Source organism: Talaromyces proteolyticus (assembly GCF_021365285.1).
Source record: "Talaromyces proteolyticus strain PMI_201 chromosome Unknown BGW36scaffold_15, whole genome shotgun sequence".
Classification (NCBI taxonomy): domain Eukaryota; kingdom Fungi; phylum Ascomycota; class Eurotiomycetes; order Eurotiales; family Trichocomaceae; genus Talaromyces; species Talaromyces proteolyticus.
This window is the reverse complement of record NW_025764291.1, coordinates 83,413-105,381: the sequence shown is the minus strand read 5'-3', so window position 1 is coordinate 105,381 and position 21,969 is coordinate 83,413. Positions and strand designations below refer to the sequence as shown.

At 32.2% G+C, this 21,969-nt stretch overlaps 4 protein-coding genes across 4 annotated transcripts; 3 read left to right on the top strand and 1 right to left on the bottom strand.

The window, feature by feature from the left end:
• Positions 1–9,926: 9,926 nt before the first annotated feature.
• Positions 9,927–10,543, bottom strand: BGW36DRAFT_390678 (uncharacterized protein). Its single transcript, XM_046217509.1, has 2 exons — positions 10,467–10,543; positions 9,927–10,415 (listed from the first exon to the last, which is right to left on the bottom strand). The coding sequence occupies exon 2, from the start codon at positions 10,321–10,323 to the stop codon at positions 10,096–10,098; it is 228 nt and encodes a 75-aa protein (XP_046065665.1). The 5' UTR covers positions 10,324–10,415; positions 10,467–10,543; the 3' UTR covers positions 9,927–10,095.
• A 93-nt stretch (positions 10,544–10,636) lies between these two features.
• BGW36DRAFT_70072 (uncharacterized protein) lies at positions 10,637–14,290 on the top strand. The gene is made up of 3 exons (XM_046222526.1): positions 10,637–11,783; positions 11,838–12,672; positions 12,720–14,290. Exons 1-3 carry the CDS (start codon positions 10,808–10,810, stop codon positions 14,083–14,085), a joined length of 3,177 nt encoding a protein of 1,058 aa, XP_046065664.1. The 5' UTR covers positions 10,637–10,807; the 3' UTR covers positions 14,086–14,290.
• Positions 13,723–14,504, top strand: BGW36DRAFT_390675 (uncharacterized protein). The gene is made up of 2 exons (XM_046217508.1): positions 13,723–14,192; positions 14,267–14,504. The coding sequence occupies exons 1-2, from the start codon at positions 14,088–14,090 to the stop codon at positions 14,381–14,383; spliced, it is 222 nt and encodes a 73-aa protein (XP_046065663.1). The 5' UTR covers positions 13,723–14,087; the 3' UTR covers positions 14,384–14,504.
• A 2,332-nt stretch (positions 14,505–16,836) lies between these two features.
• On the top strand, positions 16,837–17,717 carry BGW36DRAFT_351548 (uncharacterized protein). Its single transcript, XM_046213357.1, has 2 exons — positions 16,837–16,942; positions 16,997–17,717. Exon 2 carries the CDS (start codon positions 17,004–17,006, stop codon positions 17,445–17,447), a length of 444 nt encoding a protein of 147 aa, XP_046065662.1. The 5' UTR covers positions 16,837–16,942; positions 16,997–17,003; the 3' UTR covers positions 17,448–17,717.
• The last annotated feature ends 4,252 nt before the right edge of the window (positions 17,718–21,969 follow it).

Genomic DNA, 21,969 nt, shown 5'->3' with positions numbered 1-21,969 from the left:
CCGAACCAAATGACAGCCTAATTAATATTATAGATTATAATTAGAAACTTTTATATATTATAATCAGGTTTTATTGTAAGGGCTAGGTTGGTAGAGCGTGAATATATTGATTCTAGGCTGTCATTTGGTTCGGTTCGGACCGAACCAAAACCGATCTGAAATCCAAATGGTCCGGTTCTGGTCCTATATACAGTGAACCAAAGTGATTCAGTTCACTAAGTCTAGAACTATATGGTTTTTTAGAGCCTATTTAGGTCTGGTTCGGTTTGGATTTTTGGTTTGGTTTTATCTAAATGTAAGGGCTAGGGTTGGTAGAGCGTGAATATATTGATTCCTATGTCGAATGAGGCTTCACTAGTATATGCCCTGCGTATGAATAGCTATTTGCTACCCCCTTTTACTATGAGGATTCGGTCCAATGTTTATGAGCAGTATCTCTAGACACATGACTCACTAGCGCCCGCGTCATGTGCACTATATAGAATCAACACCAACCTCTATACATTCGAATAGGGGCATTACAGCTATCTCTCCTCTCTAAAGGGCGTGGCCTTATGCCCTGCTTAATATCATTAGATAGGCCTTTTTAGCCGCTATGGTCTATACAAATTACAAATGTCAATTCGGCATAGTGATAAAGATATTTATATGTGAAGTGATATGCTCTATAATATTGAATTTGCTTCTCCTAACAGTGGGAGGTATGATTTAACACATTTACATCTTATTAGATAGCATATAAATCTTACCTTTCTGCTGCCTTATAATTTTCTTCTCCCAATATGGCTTCGAATCTTATATTCTTACCCTCTAGCCTTCCTGAGGTCGTTACTGCTGTTATAAGTGGATTTTCTTGACTTCTAATCCCTGAGCGGCTATTTGCCATATTCTTTACGTTTTCAGCGCTATTTTTGGGCGATATTTAGGGATGTTAGTGTTTTGAAGCACTTATGGGCGGTTGCTGCATGTTGCTTCACTTCTCTGACTATCCCCTGCACCCCTACCACGTCTGCTTTGCTTATTACTTAGGGCATTCAATATATTGATGCTTAGGCTATTATTTCTCGCGTTTAAATGGATTCAAATAAGCTTTGGAATGATATTTAGAAATATTTTGATTTTAATATTAGTTCATGATGCTTTAAAAGTTTTGTTTATTTTAATATTAGATTCATCCCCTGAATTCTTCTTTATAGTTCAGAATCTTTCTTTTGTGCCTTCATTCCCCCCTAAAAGAGGCATTTGGCTTTGAATGCTGAAATAAGCTGATAATTTATAGACTGCCACTCTTAGGTCTAAATCGATGTTATATATTGATCTAGAATATGTCGCATATACTGCTAAGTAAGCTCTTACAACTACTAATCATCAGTCTTATCTTTCTAACCATTTCAATATACCAGTGAATCTTAAGATTCTAATTCATACATTTACTTCTATTAATATACCGACTGCTCCCATTCTTACAGACAAATCTTCGAAAGGTGTAAAGCTTTTATTAAAGAATAAAGAGAAGAAACGCGTTAATTAGATTTATTAAAACATATTTGGCCTTCAAAGATCCAATAAACGTTTCCCAGAGCTCAAAGATCTTTCAGATTCAGATACACTACCTCTTCGCATTGCTCCCTACATTTTCTCACCCATTAAAGTTATTTATACAAAGTGTATTCTAGCTGGCAACTGTAAAGGTTCATTCTCCTGTAGTTGATATTCCCATAATGTATTTAACAGTACCGAGTCTCTCTCTATTCGCATTCAGCCTTCTCATGAACGTAATAAGATACCTAAATGTCTCATCTAGTGCCAGACCTGCGTCTGAAGCTTAGCAACCAAAATTTCTGAATTTTACATTGACAACCTCCGCTCTGATAATACAGTATGAAAGATATGCGTTCTATGTAAATAGAAGCATCACTAGTGTCTAAAAGTAGATTCTTATATTCATATAGTATTTTATACTAATATATTGAAGATTCCTCTCTAGTTCACAGCCCGCGCTTAGAAGGCTGTTCAGCTATATTTTCTTAATAATACGACTACTAGCCTTCAGATGATTAGAAGACTTAATCTAAAGATGCAAGATGTAAAGACTAATGATATCCTTAAGAATAGTCCCTCTAAGTTAGAAGCTGTGAAAACTAATAAGTCAAAGATTAAGAAGAGTAAACACCGCGTATGTTATTGTTCTTATTCCTTTAATAATAGTGCTACTCCTTTAAAAGAATAAAAAAGAGTTTATCACAGTATGAATTCACTAGAGTCAGATAGTAATAATAATTTTTATAGAGCTTCTTATTTATCTCATCTGATAGCAGTAATTATTACTTTCTTAAAACTCCCTTCAGATCCTATTTCTCTTATATTTTCAGCCCCAGTGAATCCAACTCTTAATCTTATTATAAGTCTTATCTTTGAGTCTACTCTTTTAGACCCTATAATTATAAATCAGATTTATATGGTAATAGGCCAGGTTCTTTCTAATAATCCTATTATAAAGACTGATTAGTCTATCAAATCTCTTTTTTTCTAAATATAAAAGTGGCTTTGGCCCTTATTTATCTCAGTTCATTAATATAAATAGATATATTAAGCCCCATATTAAGATAAATTCAGATAGAAATGGAAAACAGTTATTTCCTTATCCGCTTTTAGAGTCTTTTCATAGGTTTTCGTAAGTATCACTTAAAGGCAATAGTATCTTATATACTATCAAATGATTCTTAAGTGTAATTCTCTTTGGAGTAACCGGCCCACTTAACATAATACTCCTTTTTATTTAAAAGCTCTCTCTCCTGTTGAATCTCCTCTACTTCATACTCTTTCTCATCATCTATAAGGATCACATTTGAGGGTATAGCATTTCTAGCTATACCCTGATATGATTTGAATAGAGAGATATAAAAGATAGAATATAGCTTCTGAAATTATGGAGATAGATGTAATTTATATATATTTATACTCTAGGTTATAATAATCTGGAAGAGGCTAATCTGTTTATTATCCAGCTTTCATTTCTCTTAAATAGATTACAGATTCTTAGTATAAAGCATAATCTAGTCTCTAATTCTGAAGACCATATTAATTTATGTCTTATTAAACTGATCTGTTTAGGCCTTAAAGACCTTCTTTAATATATTTTAAAAAAGTTTATGCTTATTTATTATCTCTAAAGCGCATTCTTTAGCTATAGCTGCTTTCTTTAGATCTTCTGAAGCCTTACTCTTTATAAAGTTTGAATAATCATCTATATTGATCTAAATATTCCCTCGAAACCCCATAAAGACTTCGTTCAGGATGACACCTGTCACACTATGCGTGCTATTATTATAAATATGCTATATCATAGAAAGCTATCTCGTCTAATTATCCTGATCAAAGTTAATATAGATATAAAGATAATACTCTAAGATCTGGTTTTATTATTTAGTCTATCCATCTGTTCAGAAATAATAGACCATTAAAAGTCTTCTTCAGATCTCTAGATACTGATAAAGCGTTTTCTAGAATTGAAAGATAAAAATAGTGTTCCAGTCAATCACTATATACTTTGGTATAGTGAAGTAATGAACTAAACTATTATATAGTAAGATTGCTAAATCCTTTACTGAAGTCTCAGTCTTCATAGGTTTATAGATAACATATTTTGTTAATAGATTAATCATTACTAGAATAGCATCATATGTCTAATCTTTTTATATTAAATTCAGTAGACTGATAATAAAATCTATAGTGATAATTTCCTATGGAACCTTGGCCTTCAGAAGGGATACCATGTGTTCAAATTCCCAATATCGGAGGATATATACGCACTAGTATACTTTACATATACGAACATAATACTCAACATCAGCATATATTCCACCCCATATATATTTACATTGTACTGCTTTATAGATTCATTTAACCCTAAAATGACCACCTTAGACATCATTATAATTCATATATAGTATTTCTTGCTTTAAAACATAATCAGAGAAGATATGAACCACACCTTTGAATCTAAAAAGATCATCTTCTCCAACTAATCATTCTGAACAATTAATCTTTAAATTCGGATTAGTTAATTATTTTTTAATAGCTGCTACTTACACGTCTAAAAGCTGGCAGCGATAAATAACAGCTGCAAGATCTTTGCTTATATCTGAATAGACTATCTTGGACTGTGTAGCTGCTATCAATATAATCTATAGTACTAAGAGTTCTCAACCTCCTATATCACTAGTAATTCGTTTATTCTCTAAAGCAGCATTTCAAATGTTCTAAATCTCCTTTTTATCAATATAAAGAGCTCCCATTTACTTTTCTAAATATACAATATTAGCCACTAATTCAGGTCCAATATTCTTTTCTAAGGTATGATTTTGATTTATAAAGAGTCCGCGTCTAAGTTTCTCCTATAAGGTTGGCAGTAGAGTGCGTGGGTTCATAGTCCCATTTATATAATCAGATCTGCAGCTTGATACATCTATAGGATTTTGTATCTTAGACTAATACTTAATATTAAAATCGAATGCTAAGAGCTTCTTAGCCTAATATACTTATCTTTGGTTAAGAACCTTCATAATTATAAAGTACTTTAGATTCTTATAATCCAAAAGAATAAGCACTGGCTTTTTACTACCTTCTAAATAGTGTCATCAGTGCATAAATATCTCTATAATAGCTAATAATTCGCTATTATAAGTTTCATAGTTAGCTTCAGCTCCTATTAGCTTTTAAAAGAAGAATGCAATTGGATGCTATTGTTCATTGTGCCTCTAAAACTAATATAGAATAGCCCTAATTATAAAATTCAATATATCAGTCTCCACCTAAATTGATAGATCTGGATTATAATGATATAATATCAGTATAGTGTAAAAGAGCCCCTTTAAGTGTTCAAATACAGCCTTAGCTTCACTACTAAAAATAAAATTTTTATTCATCTCCTAATCTGCTGTCAAATCCTTTTTCTTTCACTCAACCCTTTTTGTTAGATTTATAAGAGATACTGCCATCTTTAAATATCTTTTAATAAATCTCTAATAAAAGTTGATGAATCCCAGGAATTAGAGTACCTCTCTTATATTCATTAATTTGGACCATTCTTTGATAATCCTTATATAGTCCTTCTCTATATTAATCTCTTTAAGGCTTATTATAAATCCTAAAAACAAAACAATCTGCACTTTAAATACATATTTGCTCAGTTTAGTATATAGCTTATACTAACACAAACAGCTTAAGATCTCTGAGACATATTTTCTATATTCATTCAGATCTTGTGAGTAGATGATAATATCATTAAGATAAGCCATACAATATACATCTAGTAGATTGCTAAACACTCTATTAATATAGGATTGGAACATTATGAAAGTATTTGCTAGGCTAAATAGCATTATAATATATTTATAATATCTATAATAAATATAAAAGGCTGTTTTCTATTCATTCCTCTGTTTAATACGAATTCAATGATATGTATTGTGTAGATCTAGCTAGATAAAGACTCTTACACCCACTAATTGGTCTAGTATTTCTCTTATAAAAGATAATGAATATTAATTCTTAATAGTAATTATATTAAGACCTCTATAATCTATATATAGCCTTAAAGTCCCATTCTTCTTAGATATAAAAAGGATTAAGGCTTCAGCTGGGCTTTTTAATTTTTAAATCTATTCTTTAATGATATTTATCATAAAATATTCTTATAGAACTTCTTATTCCTTCGGACTGAGTCAATATATTGAATAGTAAGATAGCTTCTTTCTATCAATAAGATCGATAGTATGATCATATTCTATATTTAATGATAGTGTGCCTATGGCTTCTTTTAAAAAGATATCTAAATACTGTTATACATAGAATGATAGTTCTGAATCCCAGGCTGAAGCCAGCAGAACTAATTCTCTTTATAATTCTCTAAGCGATATATATGCTACGAATGCTGAATATCCTATTTTGATTTCTTGTATTACCTTTTGGGCTGAGATCTTTTCAACCTTTAGCCTTGGTAGTTCGATCTTCATTGAGTCCAAAGATGGGGTTACCTTTAAACTTCACTTTTAAATCTTACCTCTCAAAATGTGATAGCAATATACAGAATCTTCACTATCTAAATCATGCTGATGATAGTACCACTGTTTAATTATATATCAAATATCTAGGTCTACCTCTTCATGCCAGAGCATTCCTAGTATAAAGTCATATTTCTTCATATTTATAATACTAAATGCTTGTATAAAAGACTTCGTTCTATCTTCTAAATCAGGAATAATAATGTTTAATAGTATCTTACTGAAGATATTAATTACATAGCTATTAATTGCTTATACCTGGACTACACTCCCAATATTACAACATAAATACTTCGCAGCCCATTCTTAACTTACAAAGTTCTTTTATGCATTACCATCTATTAAGGCCAACGCTCATTAGGTTCTCTTTGCCATCTTTACATATATATATATTTCGACATAGAGCCCTACTTTAGTCTGACTCCCATAAATACCTAATACCATAGCGGCTAGTAGTATTAGTTCAAAGAGTCATTTCTAGTGTTTCAGTCTTAGATACAGATTCTTAGTTCAGTATTTATCCTCTAAATATCTTTTTCTATAGTAGTGATTACATTCAACTTCTTCTTTCTTTAGATTAGTGCTCTTCCTTTCAGACCTTTTATAAGATTCTTATTACTTTAAAGATCTTCTTTAATCCAAAGAAGATGCTTTCTTTCTTTTATACCACTTCTTCCATGCTGACTTTAAGCTTATATTGTGATCTGATGAATTATATCTTTATTCAGATAACTTATCCTTTTTCTTACTTTGTTTTAGGGCTGCTTGTCTTTCTAGTATGCTATCTTTGATAGCCTGAATATAGAGTATAAAGTCTTCATAATTTTTTAGAATATTTAGGTATTTATCTAGTTCTCTATGAATCATTAAGAGAATCTTACCATGAAAGTGCATTCACCTTTGAAATTCAATATACTGCTAATCTAAACAATCCTCCCACCTATAAAGAATAGTATTAAATTCAGCTATTGTCTAATTCTTCTATTATTAAGCTGTTAGGAATTTAGAATTCGCCTCTTGTTAAACTAAGATCATAGATCTGACCAAGTTTATTATAAATCTTTAGAATCATTCCCATATCATATCTTTAAGTTTCGCACTATCTTTTTAATAGATAGCCTACTTTTTCAGTATACTATCTCTAAAAGTACTAACAGCCATTAGAATCTTTTATTTATAGATATTTCCCCTATCAAAGAATCAACAGTTTCTTTAGAAATACATATTTAGATGATTCTCGAACATCTACTGTTCATAATGTGATTTCTTCTTAAAGATTAAAAGATCCATCTTTAGGGGCTTATTATCACTATATATCTCTATATGGGATCTCTTCTAACCTATGCTTGGGGCATCTGATGGTTCTTAAAGGACCAATTCTATCTTTATAAGTTGTTCTTCCTGCTCTAAAGAGTCACTATTTAGAGTGCTTCTTAATGTCTTAATCCTCTGAAAAAGAGCTTTAATATATAGTTACTTCGCCCATTATACCTCTTAAACCACGAGGTCCGCTTTTAGTCGATCTAGTTATTCAGATGTCATGATAAACAATTTGTTCGATATATACTTGCTAAGATCTCGTTCAGGTTCAATCAGTTACTTAGTTATACTCTTAATAATATTAGCTAGATATACATTCATAAGATTATTTTATTTAGTCTCGCTGTCCCTCGTTCCCTAAGTCTCAGCAGATCCTTCTTTGGCTATAAGTGCGTCGATTGAATCGCTAACCTAAAACAGAGGATTCAGGTGAGTTAAATGAGACCGAAGTTAACATTCAGACATAGTAATTAATATAAATAGGCCCTTCCTAATATATGAGCGAATAGACTGTAAGGGCTAAGGTTGGTAGAGTGTGAATATATTGATTTCTATATCAAATGAAGCTTCACTAGTATGTGCTCTGCGTATGGGTAGCTATTCGCTACCCCCTTTTACTATGAGAATTCAGCCCAGTATTTATGAGCGGTGTCTCTAGACACATGACTCACTAGCGCCCGCGTCACGTGCACTATATAGAATCAACACCAACCTCTGTACATTCGAATAGGGGCGTTACACTAAATATCTGAATACTAATAGATTTCCATTAATAATATTAATATATTTAGGGTTAATCCTAATTCTTTATAATTATTATTGATTATATAATCATTTTTAAAGCAGCTTTTCATAAATTGAATTCTTATTTTTGAATTGGGACTTTGTTTCAGATATTTTTATAAATATTATAATAATTCTTAATATTATTCAGATAATGATAATACTTTTTCTATTTTTGATATATATTTTTTTGAATTATGTTATATAGCGTATCTAATAGAGTAAATATATATATATTTCTATACTTATTCTATGGTATTCATCATTACTTATCTATTTTTTAATATATCTTAATAATTAGATAGAAAATTATAATTTTTATATTATTTATTTATCTAATTCACTAAAATTTAAAGAGATTTTAATATATTTTTAAGAATAAAATCTAATTATAATTAAAAATTCTTTTATATAATTGAGTTATCTAAATAAAAATTAAATTAGATTTATATTGATTTAATTATAATTAGTAATTCTTCTTTAATATAATTTAATTTCAATTTAGAAAGTTAGAATCATTCAGTTTTCAGTTCTGATTTTAATATTAGAGACCAAACCGAACCGACCCACTTTTAGGTTTGGTTCAGAAACTCAGGACCAGAACCGAACCAAATGACAGCCTAATTGATTCCTATGTTGAATAAAGCTTCACTAGTATGTACCCTGCGTATAGGTAGTTATTTGCTCTCCCTTTTACTATAAGGATTTAGCTTAGTGTTTATAAGCAGTGTCTTTAGATATATAACTTATTAATATCTATATTATATATATTATATAGAATTAATATCAATCTTTATATATTTAAATAAAGATATTATAACTATCTTTCTTCTCTAAAAAGTATAATCTTATACTTTATTTAATATCGTTAGATAGATCTCTTTAACTATTATAATCTATATAAATTATAAATATCAATTTGGTGTAGTGATAGAGATATTTATATATAAAATAATATACTCTATAATATTAAATTCATTTTCTTTAATAATAAAAAAAAATATAATTTAATATATTTATATTCTATTAGATAATATATAAATTTTATTTTTTTATTATCTTATAATTCTTTTGTTTTAATATAGTTTTAAATTTTAAAATTTTATCTTTTATATAATAAATAGCTGCTTAAGGATTAAAAGTTAAAAAAATCTATTCATAATAGCAGTATTAAGCTTAAGAAAGTTAAAAAATAAAGATATAAGATTTAAAGCTATATTAGAAGAGAAAAATTATAAGATAATAGAAAGATAAGATTTATATATTATCTGATAGAATATAAATATATTAAACTATATTTTCTTCTTACTATTAAAAGAAATAAATTCAATATTATAGAATATATTACTTTATATATAAATATCTTTATCATTATATTGAATTAATATTTATAAGTTATATAAATTATAGCAGCTAAAAAGCCTATTTAATAATATTAAATAAAGTATAAAAATACACTTTTTAAAGAGAAGAGATAGCTATAATGCCCTTATTTAAATGTATAAAAATTGATATTAATTTTATATAATGCATATAATATAGATGCTAGTGAGTTATATATCTAAAGATATCATTTATAAATACTGGGCTGAATTCTTATAGTAAAAGAGAATACTGAATAGCTATCTATATACAGGGTATATACTAGTGAAGCCTCATTTGATATAGGAATCAATATATTCACGCTCTGCCAACCCTAGCCCTTACAGATATATTTTTAAAAATTTTTTTCTACTTTTCCTTTTTTTTTTTCCGGTTTATTAGATTAAATCATCATTATTAACCCTAATAGTAGGATATTAGTCATAGGAGCCAATCAGATAACAAAGAAAGGTGGGCAGCCCTGGCGGCCATTGCCGATAGGGTACAGAGCAGAAGATTGGCCATATTTGCAATCATGGAAGCTTCTCGATTCCATATCGAGTATCTAATCATGAAGCGATTTCTCTTCACTGGGCGTTAATTTTTGAGAATTTGGGCATGTTTTAGCGCGTTCAGAGAGGCTCTTTAAGCGCTCTTGAAATGTTGTTCTTGACACGTCAAAAACATGCGCTGCGTGGCGCACACTTGCGATTTTTGTGGTTGTTAACGCATCAATAGCAAGGGCAAGTCTGCCTTCATAGCTAGAATCATTTTTTGCAGCATTTGGAGGCATGTTGGGATGGCTTGGCGATTTTGGAGAATATGTGGTTGATAAAGTTGAGGATAAAATGGAGGGGTGGCCCGCTCGGTTATATGACCCGTTCGCTTATAAAATACGTTATTGATGTACCTTTCTATTCTGGGGCGGCCTCTCACATATTCGAATTTTCCATATCAATATTATTAAGATGGTTATTGTTTGTTTATTGTTGAGTATTGATGGTGTGTAGATAATGCACGTGACTTGCATAGCTAGCGAGGAACATAATTTATATAATACGAAAAAGCGGGGTTGGGGTAATAGTCTTGTTACTCAAACTTATGAACCCAAACTTATGACAGCGGCAGATTGTACCCAATTGTTCGACCCGTCTTGCACTTCAAGTCTGCTCCCATCAAGAGGGGCGAGCCATCGATTTGTGATAAAAGTCTTGATACGCTAGGTATTTTGTGGTTTCAATTGTGCGCCTTACTTTTGAACCGCACCAATCTTCCTCATGTCAGATCCATCTGATTATACCGTTGGGTGGATCTGCGCCATTGATACCGAATATGTTGCTGCCCAGTCATTCCTAGACAAAGAGGACGACCAACCAGAGACTCTTTCTCCCAACGATAATAATTGCTATACTCTAGGCGAGATTGGTGTCCATAAGGTTGTAATTGCTGTCCTGCCTGATGGAGAGTATGGTACCTCGTCTGCAGCGAGTGTTGCGAGAGATATGCTCCACAGCTTTCCTAATATTAGAATTGGTCTAATGGTAGGTATTGGTGGTGGTGTACCGAGCAGGCATGATATTCGTCTTGGTGATATTGTGGTTAGCGCGTCGCGTGATGGAGAAGGTAGTGTCTTCCAATATGACTTTGGCAAGACGGTTCAAGGTCAGAGTTTCTGCCGAACAGGATTCCTAAATCAGCCACCTACCGTCCTGAGGACAGCGGTGAGCGGACTCAGAGCCCAATACGAGAGGAAGGGACATCAGCTTGAGGAAGTCATAAGCAACGTACTGGAGAAGAACAAAAGAATGCAAAAAAAATACAAACGGCCAGACTTGGATAGACTTTACCCAAATCATATTATCCACCCCCCAGATAGCAAAGCAAGTTGCGCCGAAACATGTGATTCGACTAAATTGATATTACGATTGAAACGGACTGAGGATGAGGATAACCCCATGATTCACTATGGGTTAATCGCGTCGGGAAATAAATTGATGAAAGATGCTTTGATTCGGGATAAGCTGACAGAGGAGAAGGACATTCTATGTTTTGAAATGGAAGCAGCGGGGTTAATGAACCATTTCCCCTGTTTAGTAATCCGTGGCATCTGTGATTACTCGGATTCCCATAAGAGTAAGGAGTGGCAAGGATATGCAGCAATGGCAGCAGCAGCGTATGCGAGAGATCTCTTATATCAAATAATCCCTCAGCGGGTGCAGGGTGAGAAAAAGATAAGTGATATTCTTTCATCTGGTCAGTCAAGCACATTATCTTGTAAGAGGTAACCCTATTAACTAGTCCTCTTAGTCAAGGAAGCCATAGTTGAAGTTCAAAAGACAACTCAAGATACAAATTTTATTATCAACGAGCAGAACCAACGCGAAGAGCATCAAGCTATTACCAGATGGCTTACGCCGGTAGATTATGGTCCTCAACAAAGTGATTTCATTAATAGGCGACATAAAGGGACTGGAGAATGGTTGTTAAGATCGAATGAATTTCAGCAGTGGTTGAAAGAAGGCCATCAGAGTCTTTTCTGTCCAGGTATGCCCGGAGCAGGAAAGACAATTGGAACGTCTGTTGTTATCCGCTACCTCCAGGAGAAATTTGAAAAAGATCCTACCATCGGCATTGCATATTTGTATTGCAATTTCAAGCAAAAGGATAAGCAAAGCCTGATTGATCTAATATTAAGCCTCTTAAAGCAGCTAGTTCAGGAACAGCCTTCTATACCCAATATTATGAAGGATCTATATAGTCGTCATGGACCTAAACGAACTCGTCCTTTACCTGATGAAATCCTAGATGCAATGCGTCAGGTGATATCTTCTTACTCAAGGACTTTTATAATTGTTGATGCACTGGACGAATGCCAAGTTTCATATGAGGGTCGTGGAATATTCCTACAGGAGATCTTTAGTCTTCAGGTTAAGACAGGAATGAACATTTTCGCGACGTCACGGTTTATCCCAGAGATTGAAAAATGGTTTGAGAAAAGTATAAGACTTGAGATCCGTGCTAGTGATTCAGATATACAAAAATACCTTGATGGGAAATTACAGAATTTCCAATCATCAGTTTCAAAGAATCTTTCTCTCCGGGGAGAGATCAAGAGCAAGATTGCTAAGGCAGTTGAGGGAATGTATGGCATTATTCAATTTGAAAACCCCATTAGTTGACGTTAAACAGGTTTCTCCTTGCACAGCTTTCTGTCGATTCTCTCGCCTATAAGACAACACCTAAGGCAATCAGGCTTGCGCTTAGGGATTTGGAGACAGAAACTGAATCGCTAAATGATAATGATGACAAGCAGTTCAAAGCGTTAGATCGTGCCTATATGGAAGCCATGGATCGAATCAATGCGCAGTCGCCAGAACACCGAGAGCTGGCAAGGCAAGTTTTATCATGGATCACTTGCGCCAAGAGAAGCTTAACCTGTTCAGAGCTTCAACACGCAATAGCCGTAGAGATGGACGAGCGTGAACTTGACAGAGAGAATATGACAGATATCGAGCTCATAGTCTCTGTGTGCGCTGGCTTGGTTATTATTGATGAAAAATGTGAAATTATACGTTTAATTCACTATACAACGCAGGAATACTTCGAGCGTACTTGGAGGGCCTGGTTTCCTAACGCCCATACTGATATTACAAAGACGTGCGCTACGTACCTGTCATTTGACACTTTTGAATCCGGTTTCAGTCCAACACATGAGGCTTTTCAGGCAAGATTAGAATCAAATATTCTTTACGACTATGCTGCACGGAATTGGGGACATCATGCTCGTATATCTTCCATTGAAGGGGGGAAGTTGATTTTGGATCTCCTTGAGAACAGGAAAAAAATATCTGCCTGTAGCCAGGCATTAATGGCGTCTGATGGCTTCTCTCGCTACTCTCGCATCTTCAATTGGAAAGCTGAAATGATAACGGCAATACACCTCGCAGCATACTTTGGACTTGAAAAATCCATGACAGCCTTACTCGACAGACAACATGACCCAAACTCCAAGGATTATTATGGTCGGACACCGCTATTATGGGCCGTGGAGGGTGGACATGAGGCGATAGTGAAGCTGCTACTTGAAAAGGGTGCTGATCTTGAATCTAAGGATCATGAATATGGTCGGACGCCCCTATCGCGAGCAGCGGAGGGTGGACATGAGGCGGTAGTGAAGCTGCTACTTGAGAAGGGTGCTGATCTTGAATCTAAGGACTGTGAATATGGTCGGACGCCTCTATCGTGGGCCGTGGAAGGTGGGCATGAGGTGGTAGTGAAGCTGCTACTTGGAAAGGGTGCTGATCTTGAATCTAAGGATCAAAAGTACGGCCAGACGCCGCTATCCTGGGCCGCAGCGAGTCAGCATGAGGCGGTAGTGAAACTGCTGCTTGCAAAGGGTGCTAAGCGCCAATCTTATTTGGACGTATCCGATATGCAATTTATGGCCGGTAGAAATAACGATATGACCATGCGCAGCATGCAAATCAATATGAGGAAGCATATGCGCTTGGCACTCCGCTCCGTAGGCACAAGACGACTACCTGAAAGGAAGTGAAAATGAATGAGAGGAACCCACCCTGGATGCGGCACGGTCACCGTGAAAGCTTGGTCTACTCACTATTTCTTTTGCTTTGCGGAGGAACGTGGTCTTATTATTTTTATGTATGTTATGCTTGCGTGTATTTAATGGCCCCTTATTTGTTGACTGTGGCTCATATACAGTTGTTGAACTATAGCAAATTAACTATACGGCATCTTTACTGCTACGCGTATCTCTATATGACCTAGAGCAGCTATGTCCAATAGGAGAGTCGAGTACGAAAAGGCTTATTAGATCGTACAAATTCAACTAAATTGAACCAGAGCTTGTAAGTCTCTTAGGATTAGCTAGTTTGATGGGTAGCACCAGCTGTTACTTTAACGAACAGACTAATGTTTCAATTGAAATACTTAGCCACTATTCGTAGATATTTAACTAGATTATGAGCCTGTGCTATATATTGGATGTCGCGGAGTAGTTTTTTTTTTGAGGCGCCGATTTACAAATAGGCATATAAGACGTCATTGGGTGATATGTATCCAATATTTGCGAATTAACGATTCTTCAGAATCCTTGAGATCTTCTTATCAAGCTAAACTATATTTAAACGCATTTTCCATTCTTCGATATAGTTTAACCTTCTATAACTCAGTCTTTTGAAGCTGCAATCCTATAGTAAGCAGATATACATGAAATTTAGAGCATGAATTCTAATGGTATATATTCTTTTGAATCTGATAGATTTTAACAGAGATCCATATCTGCTATGGGTTCAATTTTCGTGAAATGGGAAACGCTCTCTCATGAAATAGTTTCCAAATTGATTTATTCCAGTATATTTCACCAAACATGTCATTCGATGAAAGATATAATACCCACAGTGGCAGAGTCAATGATCTTCAACTGGATGCCTGGTCTTGGTCCTGCCGCTCTGGGAGAAAGCCCATTCCAAAATATGGCTGTCAAACAAACGCATATCCGGACCAAACTGGGAATGTTGGCTAGCGCGGGAGCCGGAGGAGCAGACGGCAGCCAGATTTTACTTTTCCTCCGGGGTGCTTTGGCCAACATGCCCTCGCTGTGGGTGGGACGCGCTGCACAGGAGATGAAGAGCATTGCACTGTGGTTGGCGGAAGATAGTTCTCTCCACAGGCAGGTTGGGGAATTCGCCAAGCATATTGACTACGACTAGTTTTAGGGTTTTGCTGGTCCGATCCCAGGATAACAAACGTAGTTCCCGGCCGATCAAATCACCTACTCGCATTAGAAAATTTTGGATCAGGATATGTCAACTGGAAAATATTGAATAATCTCAAATTAGCGATTTTTACATTTATTGATCTTATGCTCTCCTGGGCCAAGCTTTTTGGATCTGTCCCGGCCTGCAAATCTCAAGGTTCCCTTTCCCATACATCCCAGCCTCCATAGCGTTAGGTGTCACGATATCGACTCAAACACTGCACGTGACTTATTACGTGTGTCAGGCTGTCAGCCTGCTCCCTTATATTCCCGATAATCGTCAACCAAATCTAATCGGCCAACTGCCTCAATAAGTTACCGTTTATTCCTTTTACTGTTTGTGTCTATCGTGTTACGGTCTGTGTTTGATGCGTCTCGTTAGCAGGCCGCGTGGAAGCGTACCCACCGCTATCACTGGTCGTTCCAGAGATTCCCCACCCCGTGCACGCATAAAGGTAAGTCGCGGGAATAGCAGATCGTAGTCCACGGTCGTCACTCGTTCTTTTGCTCTTGTCGGGGAGGCTAATATATGGGGCGTCTTTCGTCTTGAGAATTTCCGGGATGACTGGTCTGGCAGACAGCTTCATTCCGCGGAAAATCGCTGGTATCTCGGCTACAACTACTAGCCCAACCGGCCTATGTGCTGCCAGTGGACAGGCAAGGGACGTATTCCAGTTTACTGTCTTGCTTCGGATGCACATATCCCAATTGTGGATGCATGATAAAGGCAGTCTTGCCCCAAAGCGATCGATGTCACTAAGAGATGTTGGCTCACAGCGATTTTTTTCACAGCTCGGGTCAATTCACACAGCTGTCGGCTTCACGGTGCAAACCCAGTCACACAGCGGCCCTTTTCGTAGCGCTGTCCATGACGGAGGTGACCCTCTTCAGCGATTGATCTGTGTCATGCAGTGACTTTTTTACGTGGTGACTTGTTACGTGCCGCGACCGGTTTCATACGATTGTTCTGGTCCGTGTGCGGCCATTTTCGCGCCGTAACTGCCTTCTCCAACAAATAGGGACTGGTTAAAAGCCTGACCAGCCTTGTCATTGTCAAATCTGACAATTTTTGTGAAATTTATAGTGGGGCAAAGTGGGTAAAAGTAAAGCAATATTATTGGCTAATATTCAGAATAAACCAATAGAAATTTAAAATATTTCTTGGCAATAACTTAGTTAGTTTAGATCATCAGTTATTAGCTGGATTTAATAATAATTAGATCACATGAAATATTTAAGAATATTTTATTACTAAAAACAGTATAGCTCCTTCTGTAATTTATTAGTAAAAATGGATTGACGTCAAGCCCTTGAAAATTTTGTCAAGCCTGACAAAAATTTGTGTCATGTCAGAGACCCACCCTGACATGACCATTCCCTACCAACAAATGCCTACAGTCACGTGGCTACGCGCAAATTTCGTGAAAGAGGGGTCGCGTTGGATCTAGCCCGAGGTGGAAATATTACGCGAACCTGAGTCCAAACTTCAGGTTGGTGGAGTCTTAAGTAACAATCAAAAAATAGGGATTACAAAATATATATATTAATAGCCAGTCCCTTGCCAGTAGTAATGCATTTAAATCAGAAATCGGAGCCTAGGGACTATAACTATTCCGGTCTATCTTCGTCAAGAGTGAGTTTTTTTCAGCTCCGTGCAATACAATACCCTCATACTAATTTAAAAAAGACAAAACATGTCTCAGCAGAAAGTCTACTCTACATCCGCGAGGGTTCTCTCTTGGGACGAGGATAGATCACCTGCTACTCAATCTACCTTCCCTCGCTTGACCCCCGCCACAGTCAAAATGATCCTCGATGATCTCAACTCTGAGGTCACCAGCAGCTATCAGATGCTATACCTCCCTGCAGGGCCTGGCTGCGCAAAGGATGGATCTGCTGTTTTTGTCTTCACCGATCTCATTGAGTCGGAAGACTTTGAAGGCAGGAAGGGGAGCTTCATGACCCAGGGCACAGGAAAATTTGACGCAACAACGTATCGAGTAGAAGGCAGGTTTGAAATCGTGCCTCGAAGCGGAAAGGGAGATCTTGGGGAAATGTTTAAGGAAGGCGGGAATGGCAGTTTTAGATCAGATGAAAAGAACCCAAGTCAAGTAAAATACAGGTTTGTGCTCCCCTAAATGCAGAGTTGGGAAGCAGCCCGTGGATATCGAAATTATTAGATAGAGATACCTCTCTCCCATCAAGTGCTTTTTACATCAGACATATACTCTATTCTATTGCTCATCATGATACATGTAATAGCACTCTAACTCTAGCTTTGTCAGATGAATTGTCTATAAGGCAAATGCATGGTTATGGACAACTAATACTAGTTTGCGTGGAATCCCGACGGGTGTTCATATAAAAGCTACCCGGCGCTAAGCTTAATTAGAAAAGATGCTATCAAGACCTATAGGAATACCATCTATAGAAATGATAATAAAAAATTTTTAAAATTTAAGATTAATATAGCTGCCTAAAATATCTAATAGATTAAAATTAATAATCTTAAATAATTCTAATCTAAAGAATTCTAAATTTAAGATTAATGTGAGGCCCTACATGTTATAAGAGGTCTATAACCCTTCAGCGTGTCTAGGCTGTCATTTGGTTCGGTTCTGGTCCTGAGTTTCTGAACCAAACCCAAAAGTGGGTCGGTTCGGTTTGATCCCTAATATTAAAACCAGAACCAAAAATTGAACGGTTCTGACTCTTTAAATCAAAATCAAATCATACTAAAGAAGAATTACTAATTATAGTTAGATTGGTTCAAGTTTAATCTAGTTTTTATTCAAATAACTGAACTGTATCAAAGAATTTTTAATTATAATTAGATTTTATTTCTAAAAATATATTAAAACCTCTCTTAATTTTAATGAATTAGATAGATAAATAATATAAAAATTAGAATTAATTATTTAAATTATAATTTTCTATCTAATTATTAAAATATATTAAAAAAATAGATAGATAATAATGAATACTATAGAATAGATATAGAAATATATATATATATTTTCTTCTATATAACATAATCTAAAAATATAAATAAAAAGTAGAAAAGATATCATTGTCATCCAGATAATTCTTAAATTATAATCTAAATATTAAGAATTTATTATAATATTTATAAAAATATCTAAAACAAAGTCCTAATTCAAAAAATAAGAATTCAATTTATGAAAAGCTGCTTCGGAAATGATTATATAATCGATAATAATTAACGTATTCCACAAGCATTCTGCGCACACAAGCACTCTGCGCATCCTACTAAATTTCTTAACTTTCTTAATTCACCACTCGCTTTAAAATATCATTTATATTCCAAAATATCTAAAACATATATAAAAAAGGGCTCTAAATATGAAGAAAGACTTCTACTTGCTATGAACACGTTAAAAAATCAAAAAATCATAAGTATTCGTAAAGCAGTGCATCTTTATAAAATAGTAAAGTCAACACTCTATAGTCGCTTTAATGATTATATTGAAATCTTAGTAACAGGCTCAAAATATTAAAAATTAATCTCTATTAAAAAGGAATCACTTTATATATAAATATTTTTAATAGAATCATATAGATATTCTATCCAATCTTAAATACTTTAAATTATAGCTAATATTTTACTTTTAAAATAAGAAAATATAACTATATTAGTTACTATTAATATAACTAAGTAAATAACTTTTTAAAATGTTAATCTAATCTTAAAACATGATTTATATATTAATTAATATATTTCTATGTTAAATGCAAAGATCCGAAGTGTCAAAAGTTGTCAACAACTCGTCTCAAGATCGGAGATCTTAGAGGATATTCTGCTAACACAAGATAAAAGAGTAATGTAAGACTAATATCAGATGATTATCTATCAAAAATAATAATAATAGTAAGAAGATTTATTAAATACTAAATAATAATATACTATTTAAGATAAAGATAAAAGATAATTAACTATATATATAATAGTAAATAAATATTTTATATATATTAAGAGATATTAAAGCTATACTTTAATATTTAGAATTATTATTTCACTATATAAAAGCTATACTTCTATATATTAAAGCTCTACTTTATTAGATCATGTGTTTAGTATATATTAAAATAAGATATTAATATATAATAATTATATTATTATATCAATAGCTATAGCTAGGCTAAAAGTATAGCTATTTTTAGTATCATTTTTATAATATATAATTATACTTAATAATAATTTTGCTTATTATTATTTAAATCTTATTGAATGCTTATATAATAATATTTATTATAATATTTATTAGTTATAATTTATTGATTTTTATAATAATCTTTTTCTTTAAAGACTAATATCCTAATAGTATAATAAATAATCAGCTATATTCATATTCTTAAATAAGTATCTTTATTTTATAATTTTCTATATTTATAATAATAGTCTAATCATATCTTTAAAGAAATCTTTTTATATCTAGAAATCGAAATTTGCTGATTATTTAAAGGATAAGGATTTTAAAATGATTATTCTTTATATTTATTATATGAATTTAAATAAATCTTATATAATGATTAAAAAATCTTTTTATTATAATAAATATATTTATTTAAATTAAAAATGTACTAAATTGAAAACTTCTTTTTTTAATAAGGAGTGATAGTAGCTTATAGCTGTTTAAAATTAAATTTATATCTAGAAGAAAGAAATCTTTAAGAAATTTTATCATTTAAAATTATAGAATGATCTTTTTTAGAAATATATTAATAATTTTATAACAAAGGATATACAGGATATTGCTGAGCTAAAAAGATTAAAGAAAGAAGAGTAAAAAGAAGAAGAAGAAAGAAAATAAAAGGAAGAATAAAAATTAGTTAAATAATGAGTTAATGAAATAGTTATTATTGTCTTTTAGGCTTATTCTAGGTTATTTAAAAATAACTTTTTTAATTCCTTGCTTTTTGAGTTCTTTAATAATGGAAAGCTTGAATTTTTTCTGGATAATTTAAGTGTCTGATTGATTTTTATGAATTATAGTTAGATCCATATTCTATTTATCTAATTAAATAAAAAATTCTTTCTTATTCTATTTTCTATTTTTTGATAAAGTCGACTTTGAATTCATTATTACTGGCTTTATCTTTGTCGTTTTCTGGATTTTCTATAGATTCTAATAATAAGATATGAAATACTGAATATATTTTCATTTTTACTAATAGTTAGAGTTTGTAATTATTGTTGATAAGTTTTTTTTTAATTTTAAAAGATCTATATTTAACTGTATTAAGTTTATTACTTAGTCTTTTATTTAGAATATTAAAATTCTTCTATTTTATAGTTTGTTATAGAAAGTAAACTTTCTTTCTTTTTTTAAAGATTAATATGTTCTTATACTTTTTATTATAATAGATTTTCATTTTTTATTCTATTTATTTAATGTCTTATAAGATTGTTTAGTAAAATATTTAAAGATTCTTAGCTTATATTATTACTATCTTTAATAATCCTTCTTTTAGTACATTAATTCATATTATTCTTAGATAGTATCTAAGATTTATAAAATATAATACTTATTTTATAGTTGTATTTATTATATTATTTATTATAAATTATATTATTGATAGTATTTATATTTAATTATTTTATTCTCAATCTATGTAGTTCTATAAGTATTATTTAACTAATTAAATTATTCTTTTAAACTAATTATTAGTCTATTAATGATTTACTATTGATAATTTATACTTTATTCTGTATATTTTTATAATTATTTGTTAATAGTTTACTATAAATAGCTTGTTTTAATCTATAATAATTTCTTTTAATAAATTAGTCCATAAAAATACTTCTTATAGTATAAGGCTTGCATATTATCTTATAGTTATATTTTTTAGTACTGATTATAGAATTATATATTTAATTAGTCTATTAATAACTATTATAGCATCAGTATAAATTATTCTAAAGATAGATTTCTTTAATTCTAGTAATCCTTAAATAAAATTGATGGTAATGCTTTATTATACTTTTTTTAATATTTTAGATATCTATATCTTTCTATAAGATTTATATATTAATAGTTTATTTTAATTATAGTCTTTATAGTGCTTAATGTAATTCTTAATCTTTTTTCTAAGATATAGGAAGTAATATAATTAATTTATTATTTTAATTGTTTTATTAATTCTTTGATATTCTTAGCTAGATAGATTATGGTGTTATTTAATGATTTTTATAATCATTATTTATGATATTCTGATCATATTGTTCTATACTGCTAATCCATCTTACAGTATTGTTATTCCGTCGTATAATTCTTATTAAATTTATTTATCATTTTTTGTTTCTTTCTTTAGTTATTTTTCAAATTCTAATTCTTTGATTCTGATAGTTACTACTAAGATAGTGTTATGATTGTGTTATAACATTTTTAAATCTCATTTTAGAATATTTATCTTTGATATTTTAATGCTAATTATATAGTTTGATTATCTATTTAGTATATCTATAACGATATTCTATTTTTTTAGTATATATTCAATTATATATTTATATTATGATAGTTCTTTATACTATCATATTTATCTTCTTAATAATTCTTTGATTATTATGAAGTATTTTAGATTCTTATAGTTGATTTTTATAGTAATTTCATGTTTAAATTCTTAGAGATAATATTACTA

Bases quoted from the DNA above. Each gene is read 5' to 3' on its own strand.
- BGW36DRAFT_390678 (XM_046217509.1), bottom strand. From the start codon at position 10,323: ATGCCTCCAAATGCTGCAAAAAATGATTCTAGCTATGAAGGCAGACTT.
- BGW36DRAFT_70072 (XM_046222526.1), top strand. From the start codon at position 10,808: ATGTCAGATCCATCTGATTATACCGTTGGGTGGATCTGCGCCATTGAT. The intron at 11,784-11,837 runs GTCAGTCAAGCA...TAGTCCTCTTAG, and splicing joins AAGTGATATTCTTTCATCTG to TCAAGGAAGCCATAGTTGAA. The intron at 12,673-12,719 runs GTATGGCATTAT...GACGTTAAACAG, and splicing joins GCTAAGGCAGTTGAGGGAAT to GTTTCTCCTTGCACAGCTTT.
- BGW36DRAFT_390675 (XM_046217508.1), top strand. From the start codon at position 14,088: ATGAATGAGAGGAACCCACCCTGGATGCGGCACGGTCACCGTGAAAGC. The intron at 14,193-14,266 runs GTATGTTATGCT...GTTGAACTATAG, and splicing joins CGTGGTCTTATTATTTTTAT to CAAATTAACTATACGGCATC.
- BGW36DRAFT_351548 (XM_046213357.1), top strand. From the start codon at position 17,004: ATGTCTCAGCAGAAAGTCTACTCTACATCCGCGAGGGTTCTCTCTTGG.